General features: G+C 46.6%; 2 protein-coding genes across 8 annotated transcripts in view; both read left to right on the forward strand.

Moving 5' to 3' along the window:
• LDLRAD4 (low density lipoprotein receptor class A domain containing 4) overlaps positions 1-24546 on the forward strand; it is a 427294-nt gene that overhangs the window by 248615 nt on the left and 154133 nt on the right. The window lies entirely within an intron of this gene.
• On the forward strand, positions 7649-9666 carry LOC140905938 (uncharacterized). The gene is made up of 2 exons (XM_073329432.2): positions 7649-8413; positions 9002-9666. Exons 1-2 carry the CDS (start codon positions 7831-7833, stop codon positions 9562-9564), a joined length of 1146 nt encoding a protein of 381 aa, XP_073185533.1. The 5' UTR covers positions 7649-7830; the 3' UTR covers positions 9565-9666.

Consider the following 24546-nt stretch of genomic DNA (forward strand, 5'->3'; position numbering starts at 1 on the left):
TACATATCTACTATTCCATCACATTCAAAATTTACTAAATTCTGTATTTTCTCTTTCATATTGTGTATTGTGATATTGCATCATTACATGATAGTCCATTATTGTTTAAAAAAAGGGGGGGAGGGAACTCCCCAAAAAACAAAGAAAAGGTACAGTTTCAGCTACTTTTGGGCATGGAAGAAAACTTGTGATGGAGGCCAAAAGCTGAGACTGTGTCATGCCCAGAATGGGTGGTTGCAAGCATGGTTGTTAAAATTCCACATAAACTACATTACAAATGGCTTACTTTTAAGAAATGGCTTCCTATTCCAGATGGTACTGTATTCACAATAATTTTGTCAGTGAAAAACCTATGAAAGGTGCATTGTTCTTCAGCACAGTAATGTACAGTATTTTGGCTGCAAATCTCTATGAGGGTCTATGCGAAAACTGACTGACTACCAAAATTGATATATTTAATTGAAGTGACAGCAGCTGCAAATATACAATCTAATCCTGTTCAGATGAACTGATATAGTTTATAGCAGTATCACTGTTTGAAAATCATAGCATGAACTTTGCTTCTTCCTTAGCAGAGGGCTAGAACATACAGACACCATTTAAAACTATTCTGATGTACACATGGGTAAGTGTGCAAGCCAGCACTTGCAGCTTTTCAGCAGTAGTTATGTTTCTTTCCTCGGATGATTGCATAAGATGGCTTGCAGTTATTTGTGTCTGCAGGGGTGAACAAGTTCTACAGCTCAGCCCATGGTCATCCTCATTTCATAAAGGAAATGCCATCCAAGGAAACTTGTGCCTAGTATACATAGCTGCATCTCTGTTTGAGCAGCCTCCACTGCAATTATTTGCTGGGCCTTTTAGCCCTCAGCCATACCATATTAAAGATGAGTGTAGCTGAAACCTGCTGTATTTCAAGTACATATGGCTCTTTGGCTCATGGCAAATTGCTAATGCAGCCCTCACATGGCCAAATATTAGGTACTCCAGTGTAGTAGTAGCTATAACAATACAGTGTACCACTTTTCATTCAATACATGATCTATGTGTACAACACCGAGCACAGTGGGCCCAATCTGGTTGTGGCCTCTAGGAGGTATCTCAGTATAAATGTTTATTAATCATTATAATATATCTTTAAACATATTTTCCATCTTTGTGTTCTTGTGTGGCCCCCATCACCTCTGAATGCCTGAGAAGTATTTAGGAAATAATTCTCTCCGTGCCCCTATGAGGTGGGAAAGAATTATACCCATTTCACAGATGGAGGACTGAGGCTGAGAGATTGACTTGTCCACGATCACACAGGAGACTGTGGCACAACTGGGACTGGAACCCAGAGCTCCTGAGTCCCAGACCAGTTATCCCTTATCCACAAGAACAGCTTTCCCCTTTACAAAGCTGGGTGGTATCCCATTTTACAGATGGGGATGCTGAGGCACAAAGTGGTTGTGACTTGTCCAAGGTGACACAGTGAGCCAGTGATAGAATCAAGAATGCAGCTCAAATTTCCTGCTATTAGCCCCTTACTTTATGAGTACTAAATAAAATAACTAAATACCTAGAGTACTCACAATTTTTTTTTTAAAAAAAACCTCTTTATATGATTCAATGTATTTTAAACCTACTGTATAATATATTAGGTTGCCTGGCAGCATGGATACCCAAAGGCAATTATTTGGTACAATTCCCTCTGTCCACTGTTCCTAACTTTTTCATGCCTTCAATTATTTTAACAGATTTAGTCAAACAGAACGGTAGGGGTTTTGTTTTGTTTTCAAGAGCAGTCTGCAGCCACACTGCTGAGAGAGCGACTTTTTAATGTGGGTGCTCAAATTAAATATAATTTGTGATTGGTAGCATAAGGGAGGTTTCCTTTAAAATGCCTTTAGGTGTAGACATTTAGTAATACACAAATTGTATATATTGAACAAATACATACTCAGGTGAACTCCAGGGTAGATTAGAAGAATGCAATGATTTGATTATAGTGGAACACTGATGCAGTATCTATCAATGAATTGCTGTATTTTTGACACCCAGAACAGACACTGTGTAGAATGCATCTGAGTGTGTTGAAAATAAATTGAGCATGGCTGTATCAATTCTGAGGAGCTGAAGTCTTGGTTTTAGACATAAGTGCCTCACTTCAGCAAATTGGATATCTGTCACTGAAACATAAGTGCTGTTTCTACTGCTGAAGAAAGCAGTAAAAAGGACTCGTTAGATTAAGCCTGATCTCTGTTCATTTAAATCAACACCAAGACTAGAGCTAGCTGGTGGTCTGCCTCTTTTCACTTGCTCCCTTCCATCTTTTAATGCCTTGCCTTCTAAAATCCTTTTAACCAAATCAGTTCACTTCCTTCTGTTCAAAGTACTGATGCTACAAAGTCCACTGAAATTTGGAAATTTGACAGCTTTTGCCTTCCTCATTTTCATTCAGGCTCTTGCAGGGGGGATGTCCAACAAGCAAGACAGATAAAAGAAGTAATTTAGGCTTAGATTTCAGATAAAAGAATCAAAGTTGGTGAAATGTTCCAGTATAACAGTGTATCTTCTATTCTTCACTGCAAAATGTATTAGAATATAAGCAAAGAAATATTCAAAGGAGAATCATCTGGATCTTTACCCGTGCCATGTATTATAAGCCAAGTTTGAGAAATTGAGAATTTAATGAAAAATTCACCTGACATTCCTCTCCCACCCTAGAAATTGTTTAGTCTTCTTGCCAGTCTTAATGCTGGGTTATCAAGGGCAAGTTCATGGTTAAGAACTATCAGTAAAATGTATTTTAAAAAGACATACCAGGTCAGCAGGCCATATTAAGCCAAAGTGTTAATTTACTTCAAAGCTTAATTCTCTAATTAGCAGTGTTTCTTCACAAAAGTGCTTCAAACATAGGAAATAGTGTATAATTTCTGTGGGAAGAGAAGCTTAATGAAAAGCCCTGTAGAATATAATCGAAAATTATAGAACTATATCAGATAGTAAAACAAAACAAACAAGCAAAACCCTTGGCTACATACTAGGGTTATAATTCTCTATGAAGCACTAAACTTTTTAGAATAATTTCTTTGGATCTCTACTGGCTTTATCCCTATTCAAGTTTACAGAACTTTTCCACAGAAGAAGATAATTTAACATTTTCCTAAATGCCTAATATTAAGTGGGGCATTTTCCTACAGGTCAAATGTTACAGTAATCTAAAAGAGAAAGGGAGTTTATCTAAAATGAACTCTCATGGAAACTTGGTTCATTGTTAGGTATTTTCTCAGAAGCTGGGTACATTGTTAGCATAGTCTAGAATAGTATTCATAGACATAGATGTTAATTAAGATGAGCAATCAAAAGAGAAAGGAGGCATTTAAAAAAAAGCATCAGATAAAATTTCTTTTAGTCAGTGGTTTCAACTTTTTCATTTGCAGACCCCTACCAAATTTCGAATGGAGGTGTGAATCCCTTTGGAAATCTTAGACATAGTCTGCGAGTTCCCAGGGTCTGTGGACCACAGGTTGAAAACTACTGCTTTAAGGCACAGGACAGTACAGTGAAAAAACAAATACTAGTATAATAGAGTAATTGCTCAAAGCCAGATAGGACAAAATTTTCAAAAGCAACTTATACATTTGTAGTCTCATCTTTTTGGGCTCCAGACATCTTGGTGGATATTGCTCTCCCAATTTTCTCACATAATTACTAGTTGAATGCAAAATCCAGGCTCAGAACTGGTGTGCAAAATCTGTGCCAATTTAGAGACAGGCTTTGGGCCACTGTCTACCACGATTGCTCATGACGGACCAAGTTCATCCTACTGTCACTTCAGTGCGACACCAGGATGACTCTGGCTTAATGGAATTTAAAGCCTGATTTTCAGAAATACTGTGAGCACCTGCACTCCTGTTTACTTGAATTGGATTTATGGCTGCTCAACATCTCTGAAGATCAGGCCCTCAGTCTCCTGGATCTGTGTTGGCTCCATGGTCTCCCAGTCAGCAATAAACTCCAGAAGTCCCAACTCCTTTTCATTCACTTGGGAGTGAGGAAAACATAATTTGTTTGGATGCAAAATAAGAAGCCTCACCTTCTTCATTTGGAAGTGTCTCCTCAGCAAGTCGCTGGTGCAGTTATTTTTTTGCCCAAAGCGAAAACACAGGAGTATAGGAGAGAGCAGAAATAGATGCACCAGAAGACAAAGCCAACTATTGAAGAGTGACTGCCAAACACTTACAATAGCTTTCAGAGATTGCAACGAATAAAAAACAAACATACTCAAGAAAAATAAAGGTGTGTGGGGGGGAAATCTCAACAGCTCCTGCAGTAGGTATTGAAGCAACACTTTCTCGTTACCAAATGGAACCCCGCAGTGTAAAGCTCAGATGTGTTAACAGCATAAGAGAAGACCCCAAATCCAGCAGTGCAGATTCAGGAACTGATCATGAAACGGAATTCATGGTGTACACTGTGAAAGAGCAAGGCAAGCTGTAGATGAAGGAATGCTCAAATTTACCTGGCAGGGGATCATACAAAGCCTATTCTGTGGATAACTAAAGGAATTTCATGTCAGGGCTCAGAATCTAGTATGAGAATTGAATTGTCGGTCTGTAAAAAGAAAAGGCGTACTTGTGGCACCTTAGAGACTAACAAATTTCTTTCTTTATTTATTATGCTCAAATAAATTTGTTAGTCTCTAAGGTGCCACAAGTACTCCTTTTCTTTCTGTGGATACAGACTAACACAGCTGCTACTCTGAAACCTGTCTTTCTGTGTCTCTCTCTCTTATACCCACCCACCCACAACAGAAAGTCAGCAGCACCCTAAGTTAATGGGACAAAATGGCTGATGTGCATCTGTAAAGGAGAAAATAAGTCAACATCAAAAATAAGTGTCAGAGGACCTGCCACTCATAATAGGCAGAGCTATAGAAGAAAGTTGAAAGAAAATTTTGAGAATACAGAAGAAAATATAATATACATTTACAGTATCACAAATACAAATTAAATCAGCAGATCTATTAAGTTGAAATTTTATAATTACACAGAGATAACAGATAAATCAGCAGTTTATCATTTTGAGAACATTCTATGGGCTATAAATTTAGTTTTTGTAGCTTTAAACATTGCAAATGAACTTTATCAGTAAGAACTATTGGTTCGGTAGGTTGCTTCAGCTTTACATATGAAGAAGGTATGTCATTATGTTGTAATGTGCTTTTGCTAAACCAGTGATACTCAGACCTCAGTGGTTCAGGAGCAAAATTAGTGATCAACATTACCCGAAATAGTCTCAGTAGTGTGAATTCATTGTTTCATTTACTATAGTATTATATATTCATATTTAAACAGTATGACAGGGGAAATATTTAGTTTTTAAATATCTATCTAGAATTCTCACAGCAAAATGACTGATCAAGTATTATTATTATATCAACTGAAATTGGTTAATAACAGTAAAAGCATCCTGATTGGTTAATAACTTAGATTAGTTAATAAGTAAATCACACGGTGCTTCAATATCATGTGCTGCAAAGAGCTGCAGGAGACACATTAAAGGACCAGTTGTGACATGTGAGCCTCAGTCTGAGTATCAGTGTGCTAGACTAATATTTAAAGACATGAAGTTGGAGGGTCTGCAGTCTATATTTTAACTTTAGTGCTACCACAGTCTCCCAGAATGTCTTTTGGACACACTATTATTATGGCGTAAGAAAAAAGTTCCCTTTTATATTGGATACTGCCAGGTGAAAGTCTGCATTAATAGGAGTATACCCAGTATTTGAAACTGTATTTTAGAATCAGATTTCTTTACTATGATGAATGGGTGAATGTTTTAAGTTTCGATGCATAATAGTAATAGGAAGGTCACATACACATTTCAGAATTATTGAGGACCAGTCATGAGATTTCTTCCCACTCAGAGGAAATTATAAAGCAGAATAGTACATTGAATTGTAAGGTACTTGTTTAGGAGGACTAATTAAAAAAAACTACATAGCATTTTTAGATGCTACAACAGAAATTATAATTAAACCACTTGAATCATTTGCATCTGATTGTAGAAAACACTTTGTAAGCAGATTTTTATACTTTTTTAGAATCTGAGGTTAAGGTGAGGCAGGAAGGAAACCTGGGAAATGAATTTTCTGAGGGCGGGGAAAAAAAGATAAGTCATACATAAATATAACCTCCCCAGACACTCACTTTGTACTGGGATACATGACCTTAAGCTAAAATTAATAAAGCTTAAGGGCATGTCTACACACACAGTTGTACAGTATAGCTGTGTTGCTGCATGTCTGGTGAAGACGCTCTATGCCAACAGGAGAGAGTTCTCCTGTTGGCATAAAAAAACACTCTGCACATACTGCTGACGAAAGAATTCTGAAATGATGCAAACAGCAAATCCTGCAGTCTTAAAGGGTTTTTATAAATAAGCATGTTGGCTCTATTTCCTGATTTCCTGCACCTGGTTATGAAACAATAGACAATACAACTGGGACTGTATAATATAACCTTCCAACATTTTGAGGTGTGTTATAAATAACTTACTTGTGAGCCAGAATGTGATTAATGTATTCTTCCTATTAAAATTTTTCTCACATAAATCAAATATTTTTGGCCATGAAAATTTCTTTAAGTACAACAGTTATTTGTGGGTTGATATTCTGCCTTGGATTTAATGAAAATGGTGATTCTGACAATCATCTATTTGCTCAGTTTTCTCCTTTTTGGATACGGGACTTTCAGCATTCCCCATTTTGTCTTTTCTTACACTTTCACTGCACACCTTTCGAAACTATAACATTATGGATATGCTCCCTCTGAGATAGATGGGATGGATATTGGTACCTGTGTGGAGCATATTTGGTTCTGTCCTCCCCACCTCTAAGTGCTTAATTCACCACTACAGTGTCGTACTCAGCCCATGCTGGCCTAGAGATTGAGGGATGAATTCAGGATCACCCTTCTCCTCTCTGGTTTCTCACACATTAGCTTCATGACATTATTTTGTCACTAAACTACTATTCGAGCAGTAAACAATTTAATAAACTTTCCAATCTAGTGGTTCAGTCTTTATTTTTTCTGGAAGAAAGCTGCAAATGACAGCTGAAAGTTTGCAAGATGTACACACTGTTCTGTATTACTTGTCTGAGTCAAATTTATTATTGGCTGCAGGCAACAGTGTTTTTTCACTGGACCAGTAATAGTATCTGTCCCTTTGAAACAGAAGGATTTAAAGTCAATGGGAGGAAAAAGTGGATTTTGTGTCCTCTTACTTTTTACTTTTCCCAATGCTTTCACTTCGAGACCTCTTCTGCTCCAGGGGTGAGGAAACAGTCACACATTCTGCTTGATAGATATGACAGTTGCTGAAGAAATTATTTCAGATTGGTTCCTGCACCTCCCCTTTCCTCAGTCTGAGGGATTAAGTGAGTTTATGAGTTGACAATCTAATCTTACGTAGAAATAACATCTAAGCCCTGGTCTACACTACGACGTTAGGTCGAATTTAGCCGCGTTAAATCGATGTAAACCTGCACCCGTCCACACAATGAAGCCCTTTATTTCGACTTAAAGGGCTCTTAAAATCGATTTCCTTACTCCACCCCTGACAAGTGGATTAGCACTTAAATCGACGTTGCTGGCTCGAATTTGGGGTACTGTGGACACAATTCGATGGTATTGGCCTCCGGGAGCTATCCCAGAGTGCTCCATTATGACCGCTCTGGACAGCACTCTCAACTCAGATGCACTGGCCAGGTAGACAGGAAAAGAACCGCGAACTTTTGAATCTCATTTCCTGTTTGGCCAGCGTGGCAAGCTGCAGGTGACCATGCAGAGCTCATCAGCACAGGTGACCATGATGGAGTCCCAGAATCGCAAAAGAGCTCCAGCATGGACCGAACGGGAGGTACGGGATCTGATTGCTGTTTGGGGAGAGGAATCCGTGCTATCAGAACTCCGTTCCAGTTTTCGAAATGCCATAACCTTTGTGAAAATCTCCCAGGGCATGAAGGACAGAGGCCATAACAGGGACCCGAAGCAGTGCCGCGTGAAACTGAAGGAGCTGAGGCAAGCCTACCAGAAAACCAGAGAGGCGAACAGCCGCTCTGGGTCAGAGCCCCAAACATGCCGCTTCTATGATGAGCTGCATGCCATTTTAGGGGGTTCAGCCACCACTACCCCAGCCGTGTTGTTTGACTCCTTCAATGGAGATGGAGGCAATACGGAAGCAGGTTTTGGGGACGAAGAAGATGATGAGGAGGAGGAGGTTGCAGATAGCTCACAGCAAGCAAGCAGAGAAACCGGTTTTCCCAACAGCCAGGAACTGTTTCTCACCCTAGACCTGGAGCCAGTACCCCCTGAACCCACCCAAGGCTGCCTCCTGGACCCAGCAGGCGGAGAAGGGACCTCTGGTGAGTGTACCTTTTAAAATACTATACATGGTTTAAAAGCAAGCATGTGAAAGGATTACTTTGCCCTGGCATTTGCGGTTCTCCTAGATGTAGTCCTAAAGCCTTTGCAAAAGGTTTCTGGGGAGGGCAGCCTTATTGCGTCCTTCATGGTAGGACACTTTACCACTCCAGGCCAGTAACACGTACTCGGGAATCATTGTAGAACAAAGCATTGCAGTGTATGTTTGCTGGCATTCAAACAACATCCGTTCTTTATCTCTCTGTGTTATCCTCAGGAGAGTGAGATATAATTCATGGTCACCTGGTTGAAATAGAGTGCTTTTCTTCAGGGGACACTCAGAGGAGCCCATTCCTGCTGGGCTGTTTGCCTGTGGCTAAACAGAAATGTTCCCCGCTATTAGCCACAGGGAGGGGGGAAGGTTGAGGGGGTAGTCACGTGGTGGGAGGAGGCAAAATGCGACCTTGTAACGAAAGCACATGTGCTATGTATGTAATGTTAACAGCAAGGTTTACCCTGAAAGAGTGTAGCCACTATTTTATAAAATGTGTCTTTTTAAATACCGCTGTCCCTTTTTTTTTCTCCACCAGCTGCATGTGTTTCAATGATCACAGGATCTTCTCCTTCCCAGAGGCTAGTGAAGCTTAGAAAGAAAAAAAAACGCACTCGCGATGAAATGTTCTCCGAGCTCATGCTGTCCTCCCACACTGACAGAGCACAGACGAATGCGTGGAGGCAAATAATGTCAGAGTGCAGAAAAGCACAAAATGACCGGGAGGAGAGGTGGCGGGCTGAAGAGAGTAAGTGGCGGGCTGAAGAGAGTAAGTGGCGGGCTGAAGAGAGTAAGTGGCGGGCTGAAGACAGGGCTGAAGCTCAAATGTGGCGGCAGCGTGATGAGAGGAGGCAGGATTCAATGCTGAGGCTGCTGCAGGACCAAACCAGTATGCTCCAGTGTATGGTTGAGCTGCAGCAAAGGCAGCTGGAGCACAGACTGCCACTGCTGCCCCTCTGTAACCAACCGCCCTCCTCCCCAAGTTCCATAGCCTCCACACCCAGACGCCCAAGAACGCGGTGGGGGGGCCTCCGGCCAACCAGCCACTCCACCACAGAGGATTGCCCAAAAAAAAGAAGTCTGTCATTCAATAAATTTTAAAGTTGTAAACTTTTAAAGTGCTGTGCTTAAAGTGCTGTGTGGCATTTTCCTTCCCTCCTCCACCACCCCTCCTGGGCTACCTTGGTAGTCATCCCCCTATTTGTGTGATGAATGAATAAAGAATGCATGAATGTGAAGCAACAATGACTTTATTGCCTCTGCAAGCGGTGATTGAAGGGAGGAGGGGCGGGTGGTTAGCTTACAGGGAAGTAGAGTGAACCAAGGGGTGGGGGGTTTCATCAAGGAGAAACAAACAGAACTTTCACACCGTAGCCTGGCCAGTCATGAAACTGGTTTTCAAAGCTTCTCTGATGCGTACCGCGCCCTCCTGTGCTCTTCTAACCGCCCTGGTGTCTGGCTGCGTGTAACCAGCAGCCAGGCGATTTGCCTCAACCTCCCACCCCGCCATAAACGTCTCCCCCTTACTCTCACAGATATTGTGGAGCACACAGCAAGCAGTAATAACAGTGGGAATATTGGTTTCGCTGAGGTCTAAGCGAGTCAGTAAACTGCGCCAGCGTGCCTTTAAACGTCCAAATGCACATTCTACCACCATTCTGCACTTGCTCAGCCTGTAGTTGAAAAGCTCCTGACTACTGTCCAGGTTGCCTGTGTACCGCTTCATGAGCCATGGCATTAAGGGGTAGGCTGGGTCCCCAAGGATACATATAGGCATTTCAACATCCCCAACAGTTATTTTCTGGTCTGGGAATAAAGTCCCTTCCTGCAGTTTTTGAAACAGACCAGAGTTCCTGAAGATGCGAGCATCATGCACCTTTCCCGGCCATCCCACGTTGATGTTGGTGAAACGTCCCTTGTGATCCACCAGAGCTCGAAAAGTCCCTTGTGATCACAGAGCTCGAAAAGTACCCCTTGCGGTTTATGTACTTGGCGGCTTGGTGCTCCGGTGCCAAGATAGGGATATGGGTTCCGTCTATGGCCCCACCACAGTTAGGGAATCCCATTGCAGCAAAGCCATCCACTATGACCTGCACATTTCCCAGGGTCACTACCCTTGATATCAGCAGATCTTTGATTGCGTGGGCTACTTGCATCACAGCAGCCCCCACAGTAGATTTGCCCACTCCAAATTGATTCCCAACTGACCGGTAGCTGTCTGGCGTTGCAAGCTTCCACAGGGCTATTGCCTCTCGCTTCTCAACTGTGAGGGCTGCTCTCATCTTGGTAAAGCAAGTCACAAAGTTCCATGAAAGTGCCCTTACGCATGCGAAAGTTTCGCAGCCACTGGGAATCGTCCCAGACCTGCAACACTGTGCGGTCCCACCAGTCTGTGCTTGTTTCCCGAGCCCAGAATCGGCGTTCCACAGCATGAACCTGCCCCATCAGCACCTTGATGCATGCATTGGCAGGGCCCATGCTTTCAGAGAAATCTGTGTCCATGTCCTGATCACTCACGTGACCGCGCTGACGTCGCCTCCTCGCCCGGTATCGCTTTGCCAGGTTCTGGTGCTGCATATACTGCTGGATAACGCTTGTGGTGTTTAATGTGCTCCTAATTGCCAAAGTGAGCTGAGCGGCCTCCATGCTTGCCTTGGTATGGCGTCTGCACAGAAAAAAGGCGCGGAACGATTGTCTGCCGTTGCTCTGACGGAGGGAGGGGCGACTGACGACACGGCTTACAGGGTTGGCTTCAGGGAGCTAAAATCAACAAAGGGGGTGCCTGTACATCAAGGAGTATTTCAGGCAGGACTTCACGGAGGGTTCCAATAAGAAATGGTGCACCTAAGTTATCGTTCTTATTGGAACAAGGAGGTTAGCCTGGCCTCTGATTGATACATGGCTAGATTTACCTCGCTGCACCTTCTCTGTGAGTGACTGCAGTGTGATCTAGAGGAATGAGTCCCCTAGACAGGGGAGGGGGGGGAAGCAAATGAGTACAAAACAAATCTGGTCTATTTCTTGTTTTGATCCACTCCATCTATCTTTTACATCTTTGGCTGGCAGCAGACGGTGCAGAAGGACTGCATGCCATCCACATCTCATGGCTGCTCGGCAGAAGATGGTACAGTACGACTGCTAGCAGTCTGTATCGCCTGCCCACTCACCATAAGACGGTTCAATAGGACTGACTGCAGGACTAAAGAGAATGACCTGGTCAAGTCACTCCAAATTTAGTCCCTGCGCCCATGTCTGCCCAGGCGCTCCTGATCGACCTCACAGAGGCGACCAGGAGCACCTCGGACATGACGATGACGGCTACCAGTCGTACTGTACCGTCTGCTGCCACAAGGCAAGGGGTTGCTGCTACTGTGTAGACATAGGGTGACGGTTACCTGAGCGGGTTCCATGCTTGCAGTGGTATGGCGTCTGCACAGGTAACTCAGGAAAAAAGGCGCGAAACGATTGTCTGCCCTTGCTTTCACGGAGGGAGGGAGGGAACGGGGGCCTGACGATATGTACCCAGAACCACCCGCGACAATGTTTTAGCCCCATCAGGCATTGGGATCTCAACCCAGAATTCCAATGGGCAGCGGAGACTGCGGGAACTGTGGGATAGCTACCCACAGTGCAACGCTCCGGAAGTCGACTTTAGCCTCCGTACTGTGGAAGCGCTCCACCGAGTTAATGCACTTAATGCACTTAGAGCATTTTCTGTGGGGACACACACACTCGAATATATAAAACCGATTTCTAAAAAAACGACTTCTATAAATTCGACCTTATTCCGTAGTGTAGACATACCCTTAGAGAAGATGATGTGAAGTTAAATAATTCAAGGATTCTTAGATTCAGGCGGCTAAAATGAATGAAATACAGTCATCTTAGCATCTGAATGTTTTCAGTACTAATTTTACACAGCCTCCCTCTGGAATGAGTGAATTAGAATTCATTACATTTTCTCTAATAAAACTTTTTCTTCACTGGGGATTTTCCTTGACTGCAGCCATCAGTGGCAAGCCATGAGTGTGGCAGTACCAATACAAACCTTTAATATAGATCGGTAAAGCTGCTATTTGCACCAGCAAAGCTTATCTCTGGAAGCAGGATAAACTGATATGTACTGTGGTTTATAGCAAGTTCATCCTGTCTACACCAGTGCAGCTGTGCTGGTTGGTGATATCTGAAATTGGGACAAATCTCCAGCATAGATCATGCCTACATTAAAACTGTCTTTTTGAAGCCCCGGTTCCTCCTCTCCTCACACCCCCTTGTCAGCAGTTCCTGCCCAATGGGAGGAGAATTGAGCCCTGCTTTCTGTTACTGTACTGGTGGGAGTTCTGTTGGAGGAGAAGGTATTTGTATTGCTATTTATAGAGGCTTGTAGGGGCAGTGTGCTGGGAGAGAAGCTGAGCCCTGATTAGGGGGCGGGGCTTCTCTGACTAGGGGTCCTATAAAGGTAGCCAGCCAATCAGGCAGCGGCACAGACAGCTGCAGTGGCACAGGAGCCAGCAAACAGAGGTGTAAACAGGGGAGTTTGTAAGGTGCATTCGGGGGGAAGAATAAGAGCCAGGCAAAGGAACAGACAGGCTAGTGAAGGGAGTGTGTGGTGTTCTGGCAGTGTTGTTGTGCTCGTTGGGGGTTTGTTTTGCTGTGAGTGGTGGTGTTTTGGTTTGGTTTGTGTTTCCCAGACTAACAGGACCTAGGTGAGAAGGCTATGACAGACACAGAGGCAGCAGTGGTAGTGGCCCAAGTAGTGGAAGACACAATGAAGATGACTGGATGTAGAAGCTGTGGTATGTACATGATCCTGGAGGGGGTACCTGAAGAGAGTTTCGTCTGCATGAAGTGCTGCCTGATAGAGCTCAAGGAAGAGAAGATCCGAGGATTGGAGATGCAGGTGGAGATTCTGGTTGAGTTTAGAAGGGGGTTCGAGCGGATGATGGAGCAAAGACATGAGGAGGCTGAAGGGAAAAGCTCAGACTTGCAGACAGAAGCAGGACCAAAGAACTCTGAGGGGATACTGCTGGGTGAGGAAAGTGGACAGTGGAAGCATGTGACTGAGAGAACCAGGCAGAGGAAAAGATGGGCTAGTGAAGGAGAAACAGAGCTCACGAACAGGTTTGCGGAGTTGGAAAATGAAGAAGGGGCACAGGCGGTGGTCACTGAAGGTGAGAGGACAAGGAAGAAGAAGAGAAGAGCAGATAGTCCTACAGGAAGAGGGCAAGAGTCAATGGAGATAACACCAAATATGAGCCCCAGGAGGATACAGGATGAGTTGCAGAGGATTGCAAGGGACAATAGGAATCGAGAGGACTTGCGGCCAGATGGAACAGGGTAAAGACTGGAGAATTGCACCATTGCCAGGAAAAGGCAGGTCTACGTGAATCGGGACTCATTACTGAGAAGACTAGACAGGCCTGTAACAAGAGCTGATCCAGAGAACAGAAGGGTGTGCTGTCTGCTGGGTGCTAAGGTATGGGATGTGGACCTAGGCTGAAGAGGATCCTAACGGGAGTGGGAAAGAATCCATTGATTATCCTTCATGTGGGAACAAACGATACGGCTAGATTCTCGCTGGAATGTATCATGGGAGGCTATGTCAGGCTGGGGAAGACGCCTAAGGAATTCGAGGCTCAGGTGATCTTCAGTGGGATTCTGCCTGTTCCTAGAGAAGGGCAACAAAGGTGTGACAAGATGATGATGCTCAACAGATGGCTCAGGTAGTGGTGCTATAAGGAGGGCTTTGGGATGTATGGCGACTGGGAAGCATTCATAGACAGAGGACTGTTCTCTCAGGATGGACTTCACCTGAGTAAGGAGGGAAATAGACTTCTAGGATTGTGGATGGCACAACTGATCAAGAGAGCTTTAAATTAGGAATTCAGGGGAAATAGTTGGGAGATGTCCAGGTAATCTCCATGCCAGATTTTCTCTTTGAGATGGAAGAAAACAAAGTAAGAAAGGATACAGCCGTGGGTAGGAGAATGGACATATGGCGGAAGGGCAGTGTACATACCAATCTAATAGGTAATATTGGCAGTAGAATGTCTATGCCCAATCGGGTAAAGAAAGCAAGCGAAGCCAAACGGCAAAAATTAAGATGTTGGTACACTTATGCGAGGAGCCTAGGTAACAAAATGGAAGAACTAGAGCTACTGACGCAGGAAGCGAAACCAGATATTATAGGGATAACAGAAACATGGTGGAATAGTAGTCATGACTGGAGTACGGGTATTGAAGGGTATGTGCTGTTTAGGAAAGACAGAAATAAAGGCAAAGGTGGTGGAATAGCATTGTATTATTAATGATGAGGTAGACTGTAAAGAAATAAGAAGTGATGGAATGGATAAGACAGAGTCTGTCTGGGCAAAAATCACACTGGGGAAGAAAGATACTAAAGCCTCCCCTGGGATAGTACTTAGGGTGTGCTATAGACTGCCGGGACCTCATTTGGATAGGGATAGAGCCCTCTTTAATGTTTTTAAAGAAGTAAATAATAATGGGAATTGTGTGATCATGGGAGACTTTAACTTCCCAGATATAGATTGGAGGACAAGTGCGAGTAATAATAATAGGGCTCAGATTTTCCTGGATGCGATAACTGATGGATTTCTTCACCAAGTAGTTGCTGAACCAACAAGAGGGGATGTCATTTTAGATTTGGTGAGTAATGAGGACCTCACAGAAGAAATGGTTGTAGGGGACAACCTTGGTTCGAGCAATCATGAGCTAATTTAGTTCAAACTAAATGGAAGGATAAACAAAAATAGATCTTTGGCTAGGGTTTTTGATTTCAAAAGAGCTAACTTCAAAAAATTAAGGAAATTAGTTAGGGAAGTGGATTGGACTGAAGAACTTGTGGATCTAAAGGCGGAGGAGGCCTGGAATTACTTCAAGTCAAACTTGCAGAAACTATCAGAAGCCTGCATCCCAAGAAAGGGGAAAAAATACATAGGCAGGAGTTGTAGACCAAGATGGATGAGCAAGCATCTCAGAGAGGTGATTAAGAAAAAGCAGAAAGCCTACAAGGAGTGGAAGATGGGAGGGATCAGCAAGGAAAGCTACCTTACTGAGATCAGAACATGTAGGGATAAAGTGAGAAAGGCCAAAAGCCGTGTAGAGTTGGACCTTGCAAAGGGCATTAAAAGCAATAGTAACAGGTTCTATGGCCATATAAATAAGAAGAAGTGGGACCGCTTAACATTGAGGATGGAGTGGAGGTTAAGGATAATCTAGGCGTGGCCCAATATCTAAACAAATACTTTGCCTCAGACTTTAATGAGGCTAATGAGGAACTTAGGGATAATGGTAGGACGACAAATGGGAATGAGGATATGGAGATAGATATTACCACATATGAGGTAGAAGCCAAACTCGAACAGTTTAATTTCTTGGTGCCCGCCTCGCCCCACGTGGAGATATACGTGCAGGCGTTGGCGAGGGTGGTAGGACCCATGGCCATTGTGGCGGCCTCTAAAATGTACGGGAAGATCGTCTTTTTCTTAGCATCGGAGGTTGCCGCCCAGGCGGCGGTGGAGAAGGGCCTGGAGGTGGAGGGGGTATTTGTCCCCCTGGAGCCGCCAGAAGACCTGGGCGTCCGCCTAGTCCTGACCTCTGTCCCTCCTTTTCTACCCAATGCCGCCCTGTTACCCGCTCTCTCCACCCTGGGGAAACCCATTTCCGTCATCAGCCCTCTCCTGTTGGGCTGCAAGGACCCCACCCTCTGTCACATCCTTTCGTTCCGCCAGCAAGTGCAGCTTTTACCGCCGCCACCGGTGCGTGACAGAGAGGCACTCGAGGGGTCCTTCCTAGTCCCCTACCAGGGAGCCCACTATCAGGTCTACTATTCTACAGGAGAGGCCGGGTGCTACCTCTACCGATCAGCGGGGCATGTCCGAAGAGACTGCCCCTTGGCCCGGCGGGGAGGGGCACCCGAGACCCGGCAGGACATCGGCTCCGTCGTTGCCGACGCCCCTGGCCACCCGAGATCTGAAACCACCTCTCCTCCTGCTCGATCCACCGCTGCTCCTGCCCGGGCCCAAGAGACACCTCTCCTACACTGCCCAGACGAGCGAGGGAGCCCCGCCCTTGCTGTTAACAATCCAGCAGAGCCTATGGAAGAGGGTGCAGCAAAGATATTACCGGGCATAGGAGAGGGCCTGCCCCAAGGAGAACCGCCCCCCCCCCCATGTTGCCTCACTGTTACCCCCCCGAGCCCGTGAACCATCGCCTCTGCCCCCCGACGCGACCCCTGCTAACCAGCCCCCAGACGATGCTATGGAGGGCTGGACCCTAGTCCAGGGAAAGCGAGGCAAGCGGAAGGCTCGAGCTCCGCTGCACCCATCCGATGCGGAGGCCCCCCGGAAGACCAGGAAGGGAGGCACTGACACAGAGCCTTCCGCTATGCCCACGAGAGAAATCCATTCGCTGGTGTCAGGAGGGGAAGACAAAATAGCACTGGAAGGTAGAATCTCTCCCCTCCACGGGAGACCATCCCTTCCGAGAACCCTGAGGAAGCCCCTTCTGCCCGAATATCACCCGAACCTCCCGCGAACCCCGAAGCGACGGTCGTAGTGGGCGCCAGAGGGGAATCCCCCAGGGTGGCAGAAGACGACCTTTCCTCCATGTATGAGGAGATCGAGGCCCTAGGTTTGACCCCGGTCACCCAGGGAGAGAATGACCTAGTGCCGGCTGGCCTCGATCTGGGCAACCTTACCCCAGTCCCCCTTTCCCCATGCTCCCTCCCCCTAACCGCCTTCCCGGGCGAGCACCCTGCAGAAGGTGGTCCACCACCTGAAGCCATGGCTGCCAAATCCACCACAGGGCCTGCGCCTAGCATCATTGGGAGCCCCCTCCCCACTCCCTTAACCCTTAAATCTGTTCGGGAGGCACCACTTCTTAGCTGCTTGCCTCCCGAAGCCCAGAGCCTTGCCTCTGCCCCCACCCCCACCCCTGTCCCTGCCCAATCCACCTCCTTCTGCAATGCTATTGCCACCCCTGAGGTTATTTCTTTCTTGTTTTTTGCGGATCCCCCCCAAGGAGTAGCCTTTGCATTTTCCTGCTGCGACCCATTAGGAACTGCAATTTTCCCTCCGCCATCCTCTTCTACCCCAAGGCTTGAGACGGACCTAATAACTTTAGCCTGTCAGACGCCCCGTCGGTGGTCTGCACCCTGCCTGCCCGCCTCAGCGGACCACGAGGCTGCACCAAGAGCCCCACCAGGGAATAACCCGGAAATCGCAACCCCACCCTCTCATGAGCTGCGAAAAGCGTTGCGACAGTTTTTAGAAGACATCCGTGGCTCCCGCAACAGGGTACAGCTAGCTCTCCAGCTATAGGGGGACTTTGATCACATCCTCCAGGCCACAAGGGCCCTTATAAAGGAGGGTAAAGGGAAAGGAAGGCACAGCGCCGCGGCCTACGGGCGGGCCCGCAGCTTCCGTGATGATTTACTCACTTACGGGATGGGTCACGGATTGTTGCGTGACCCGCCGGGGGCTGCAAACACCCCTGCCAACAAGGAACCCCCAACCTCCCAGCCCTCCGCATGACGCCCCTCATTATTGCAACTTTGAACACCAGGGGCTGTAGGATGGCTCTCCGCAGGTCCCAGGTGCTCTCTTACCTTCGGGAAGGGGGATACTCTGTGATTTTCCTGCAAGAGACCCATACGGATCCGACCGCTGAGGACAGCTGGCGGCTGGAGTGGGGGGATGGGGTCTACTTCAGCCACTTCATGATTCCACAAGCTGGAGTGGCGACCCTGTTCTCCCCCAACCTACGGCCCGAGGTGCTAGGGGTCACTGAGGCCTCGCCGGGCCACCTGCTGCATCTCTGAGTCCGTATGGAGGGGCTCGTGGTCAACGTCATCAACATCTATGCCCCAGCAATGAGCCCGAAGTGGCCGCAGTTCTATCAGTGGGTGTCCGACTTCCTCAGCACCCTAGATTCTCACGAGTGCTTAGTCCTGGGAGGGGACTTTAACACCACCCTCGAGGAACAGGACCGCTCAGGGGCCGAGCTGAGCCCGGCCGCTGTGAACATTCTCCGAGAAATAGTTGAACATCACTCCCTAGTAGACGTCTGGCGTGACCACCACCCAGATGACACTTCCACGTTCACCTTTGTCCGGGTGGAGGCCCATCGGTCACACCACTCTTGGTTGGACTGTATTTATTTATCCCATTTCCATCTTTCACATGCCCACTCCTCCAACATTCGGCCAGCCCCATTTTCCAACCATCATCTAGCCACCATAACAGCCTCCCTCCATGCAGAGAGGCCGGGACAGGCCTATTGGCACTTTAACAACAGCCTGTTGGAGGATGAGGGTTTTGTGACGTCCTTCCGGGAGTTTGGCTGACCTAGCGAGAGCAGCTGCGTGCCTTTCCCTCGGCGTGGCGATGGTGGGATCTAGGGAAGGTGCGGGCCAAGCTCTTCTGCTGTGACTACACCCGGGGCACCAGCCGACGGAGAAATGCAGCGATAGAGCAGTTGGAACGGGAGGTCTTAGAGATGGAGAGGCATCTGGCCGCCAGCCCCGAGGACCCGTTCCTCTGTGGAGCGTGCCGGGAGAAGCGGGAGGAGCGCCGGGCCCTCGAGGACCATCGGGCCCGAGGTGCCTTTGTTCGATCCCGCATCCGCTTCCTTCGGGAGATGGATCACGGCTCCCGTTTCTTCTACGCCCCGGAGAAAATGAGGGGGGCCAGGAAACACGTCACCTGCCTTCTAGCAGAAGACGGCACCCCCCTCACGGATCCGGTGGAGATGTGTGGGAAGGCCCGTGACTTCTACACAAGCCTTTTCTCCCCGGATCCGACCGATCCTGGCGCTTGCAGGGTGCTTTGGGAGGAACTCCCCACGGTCAGCGTGGGCGACCGAGACCGACTAGAGCTGCCTCTCACCCTGGCCGAGTTCTCAGAAGCCCTCCGTCGCATGCCCACCAATAAATCTCCGGGCATGGACGGGCTGACCGTGGAGTTCTCCTGCGCGTTCTGGGACATTCTTGGTCCGGACCTAGCCACTGTCTGGGCTGAGTCTTTGCAGGGCGGGGTCCTCCCTCTTTCGTGCAGGCGAGCGGTGCTCGCCTTGTTGCCGAAGAAGGGGGACCTCTGCGATTTACGAAACTGATGTCCCGTCTTGCTCCTTAGCACGGATTACAAAATCGTAGCGAAAGCAATCTCGCTGCCGCTAGGGTCTGTGATGGCGGACGTGATCCACCCAGACCAGACCTGTACTGTCCCAGGTCGCAGCATTTTTGACAACCTATTTCTAGTCCGAGATCTTTTGGAACTCGGGCATAGAGACGGTCTGTCGTTCGCCCTCCTGTCTCTTGATCAGGAGAAGGCGTTCGATAGAGTGGACCATGGGTACCTCCTGGGCACTTGGCAGGCGTTTGGATTCGGACCTCAGTTTGTGAGTTTTTTCCAGGTGCTGTACACTTCCGCGGAGTGTCTGGTTAGGCTCAACTGGACCCTGACCGAACCGATCAACTTCAGGTGAGGAGTACGGCAGGGGTGCCCCCTCTCGGGCCAGCTGTACGCTCTGGCGATTGAGCCCTTCCTCTGTCTCCTCCGCAGGAGGTTGACGGGGTTGGTGCTGCGGGAGCCGGAGCTGCGGCTGGTCCTGTTGGCGTACGCTGATGACGTGCTCCTCGTGGTCCAGGACCTGGGGGACTTGGTGCGGGTGGAGGCTTGCCAGGCCATCTATTCGGCAGCCTCCTCCGCCCGAGTCAACTGGGTCAAGAGCTCTGGCTTGGCGGTGGGGGAGTGGTGGAGGATGAGCTCTCTCCCACCCGCGCTTCAGACCATCTGGTGGAGCGCGGGTCCACTGCTCTACCTAGGCGTTTACCTTTCTGCCATGCACCCTTCTCCGCCGGAGAACTGGCAAAATTTAGAAGGCGGGGTGGTAGAGCGGCTCCAGAAATGGATGAGGCTACTCCGATGTCTCTTCTTCCGAGGGAGAGCACTGGTGTTTAACCCTCTCATAAATATATCAGAGGGATAGATACCACGGAGGGAGAAGAATTATTTAAGCTCAGTACCAATGTGGACACAAGAACAAATGGATATCAACTGGCCATCAGGAAGTTTAGACTTGAAATTAGACGAAGGTTTCTAACCATTAGAGGAGTGAAGTTCTGGAACACCCTTCCAAGGGAAGTGGTGGGGGCAAAAGACATATCTGGCTTCAAGACTAAACTTGATAAGTTTGTGGAGGAGATGATATGTTGGGATAGCCTAATTTTGGCAATTAATTGATCTTCGACTATTAGTGCTAGATATGCGATGGGATGTTAGGTGGGGTGCGATCTGAGTTGCTACAGAGATTTCCTTCCAGGGTGTCTGGCTGGTGAGTCTTGCCCACATGCTCAGGGTTTAGCTGATCGCCATATTTGGGGTTGTGAAGGAATTTTCCCCCAGGGCAGATTTGCAGAGGCCGTGGGCGTTTTTCGCCTTCCTCTGCAGCGTGGGGCACGGGTCCCTTGCTGGAGGATTCTCTGCACCTTGAAGTCTTTAAACCACGATTTGAGGACTTCACTATCTCAGACATATGTTAGGGGTTTGTGACAGGAGTGGGTGGGTGAGATTCTGTGGCCTGCGTTGTGCAGGAGGTCAGAGTAGACGATCATAATGGTTCCTTCTGACCTTAAAGTCTATGGTTCTACTGAAATAGTGAAGGAAAAGATGAATGTTTGTCAGGAAGCCATACTTTAGTTGTTTCCTGAAGACCGTTCCCCTGAGGTGATCCCTAAATCTGTTACTGAAGAAAACTTGGAATTTCATAGAATTTTGGAGAGAGTTTTGGTTTTAGTCCAGGCTGGTTACTAATTTTCCTGACAAGCAAGGGTTGTTCAGCTGTCAGGAAGACTAGCATCTGTTGTGAATGAGTCTGGGAATAATGGCCTAGTAGTTTGCTCATCATGGTTGAAAAGTGTTTTAAATTGTCAATAGCAGGTTGGTCATAAACATTTGTTTACAAAACCTGTGAGGCTATTGGGACATTAATTCTCAAAGCAATTTACAGATAGCTGGATATTAGACTGGTGGATGGAGGAGGGATTTTTCAGAGGAAAAGCTTGTAGCTGTGAGCTAGAGTGATGACATCCATGCATAAAATGAAACGTACAGTGGACCTTCTCATTTCAGCTATGGCATCCTCAGGCAGGAGGCTCTCTTATTGCATCCTCTAAACAGTTTTTTGATTTTACTTCTTTTTGGTCTTGGAAATTAATTACTCACTGTTTGCTACCTTACAATGGTAAATGGATCCATTTATACAGACGCAAGTGTGTTATAAAGAGAGAAACAGAAAATGAACCTGTACCTTTTTTTCCCTTTTTTGTCCCTATGATTGACCTCACTCCCTGTTGTCAATGGACTATGGACTCATGGTTCTCTCTCGCAAGAATTAGTGCAGCTTCTAATCATTGTTCTCATTTTCAAGGATGACCTTTACTCCTTGACAGATACTTGTAGAGATTTTTTTTTAATTTCTCAAATTCTCTTTACTTCTTGGTCAAGAAAACCTATGAGGAAAGGTTAAAAACCTGGCAATTCTTCAGATATATAAGGACTGTTATAAAGAGGATGGTGATCAATTGTTTTCCTTAACCTCTGAAGGTAAGACAAGAGGTAATCTGCAACAAGGAAGATTTAGGTTACATATAAGGGAAAACTTTGTAACTATAAGGATAGTTAAGTACTGGAATGGGTTATCTAGGGAGGCTGTGGAATCCACATCACTGGAGGTTTTTAGACAAATTACTGTCAGGAATGGTCTAGGTATACTTTATCCTGCCTCAGCACAGGGGGATGGACTAGATGACCTCACGAAGTCCCTTCTGGCCCTACGTTTCTGATTCTATGAGTCTGTGTTTCTGTTTGCTACTTCTAGTGGGACTACCGTAAGAGAGGTCATTGGTCAATTCGTATAGGAAAACAAATGATTAGAAATAAACTGTACATTTTCATTGCCAGCATAACACAGACCTTAGAAATTTGCTAGCTTTAGAAATTAATTGCAATTATTTTTACATTAAAATCCAAGACAAATTTGTGTATTTTTTCTTAACATAGTGGGAATTTTATGATACGGGATGGAGGGGGGGAGGGGAGAAGGCTGCCTTTCAGTCTCTAGAGACCTGAATTTAAACTGTGCATAGGTAAAAAAGGTAAAATGAGTTTGGTGGCCTCAAGCTAGCTTACAGTTGTCCCAAGACTACTACCTGAGTTATTGTTATTCTTCGTAGCCCAGGATAAAAATAATAGCTAAGGGCTAAGGTACTGAGTGAAATATCTTGCATAGCACCTGTGTCTAGTGCCAGCCAGTGGGATCAGATTTACATTTGGGGTGTGGTCCTGCACTAGCAAAGTAAATCGCAGTAGAATTGGACCCATAATGTGCACTCAAATTCACAGCAAATGTAAGCAAAACAAAAATCCCTCAAAGCAACCATCTGCTATTACTTTGAAAGTTTCTGTAAAGGGAAGATGTTATCTGTTCCTTTTGTTTGCACAGCATGATATTATTTCTAATCTCTCTCATGTTCGGAGAAAAAGATCTAATTTGCTATTTGTAGTACCAATGCTTGTATTGCTATTTGCATAGCTCCATAGCTGACAATTGCTCATTTGCTTTTATAATGGAAACTGTTTCACATGGGTGTTGTAAAGTCATCTCCACTGCCATTTAAGTAAATGTTCTTATAGCAGGGGCTGATATAAAATAAATGTTAACATTTTGTATTGAGAAGATGGTAATCACTGATGGCCCAATACCCGTTTTACTATACTTAATTACATTATCATTTCAATGCAAACATCTTAACTTGAATTATTAGTTTAATCCTTTTATTTACTTTTTCATTTGGTTTGCAATGGCTAATAGACTTGGTCTTGTTAGAGAAAGTCACTGGACAAATTAATGAAATACAGAGTTACAGTGTAGATGTGGGGTAGGCAAACTTTTTGACCTGAGAGCCACATCTGGGTATGGAAATTGTATGGCGGGCCATGAATGCTCATGAAATTGGGGGTTGGGGTGTGGGAGGGGGTGAGGGCTCTGGCTGGGGGTGCGGGCTTTGGGGAGGGGCCAGAAATGAGGCGTTCAGGATGCGGGAAGGGGCTCAGGGCTGGAGTAGGAGGTTGGGATCTGAGCTCTGGGTGGGGCTGGGGATGAGGGGTTGGGGGTGCAGGAGGGTGCTCCAGGCTGGGACCGAGAGGTTTGGAGGGTAGGAGGGGGATCAGGGCTGGGGCAGGGGGGTTGGGGCATGGGAGTGGGTCAGGGGTGCAGCTCCGGGGGGCACTTACCTCAAGCAACTCCCGGAAGCAGCAGCATGTCCCCCTTCCAGCTTTTATGCAGAGGCAGGGCCAGGCAGCTCTGCGTACTGCCCCGTCTGCAAGCGCTGCCCCTGCAGCTTCCATTGGCCACAGTTCCTGGTCAATGGGAGCTGCGGAGGCAGCGCTTAGGGTGGGACAGCGTGTGGAGCCCCCTGGCTGTAGGAGCGGGAGTGGGGACATGCTGCTGCTTCCAGGAGCCGTGCGGAGTGGGGCAAGCCCCAGACCCAGCTCCCCAGCTGGAGCGTCGGAGCGGGAAAGCCCTGGACTCTGCTCCACCGTGGGAGCTTGAGGGCTGGACTGAAACGTCTGAAGGGCCAGATGCAGCCCCCGGGCCATAGTTTGCCCACCCTTGGTGTAGATAGGTCAGCATGACTATCTCAAAGCACTTTACAAAGAAGGTCAGCATGACTATCCATATTTTACAGATGAGGAAACTGAGGCACAAAAATGTGAAGTGTCTTGCCCAAGATCACCCAGCGGGCCAATGGCAGAGCTGGGAATAGAACTCAGGTCTCCTGAGTCCAGTCCAGTGCTGTATCCAGTAGGACTCACTATCCAACTGTACAACTGCTAGAGCTCGTTGAAATTTTTGATTAAAAAAGTTTCCTCCCAAGAAAATGAGGTTTTGTTGAAAATGAAACATAGTTTTAAAAGTACTGCTGGAAAAATTTGGAACAAAACATAGTTTTGTTTCAAATTGAATTTCGTGTTTCATTTTGGTTTTCAAAACAGAGAACAG

This window comes from Lepidochelys kempii, chromosome 2 (genome assembly GCF_965140285.1).
Source record: "Lepidochelys kempii isolate rLepKem1 chromosome 2, rLepKem1.hap1, whole genome shotgun sequence".
Lineage (NCBI taxonomy): Eukaryota > Metazoa > Chordata > Testudines > Cheloniidae > Lepidochelys > Lepidochelys kempii.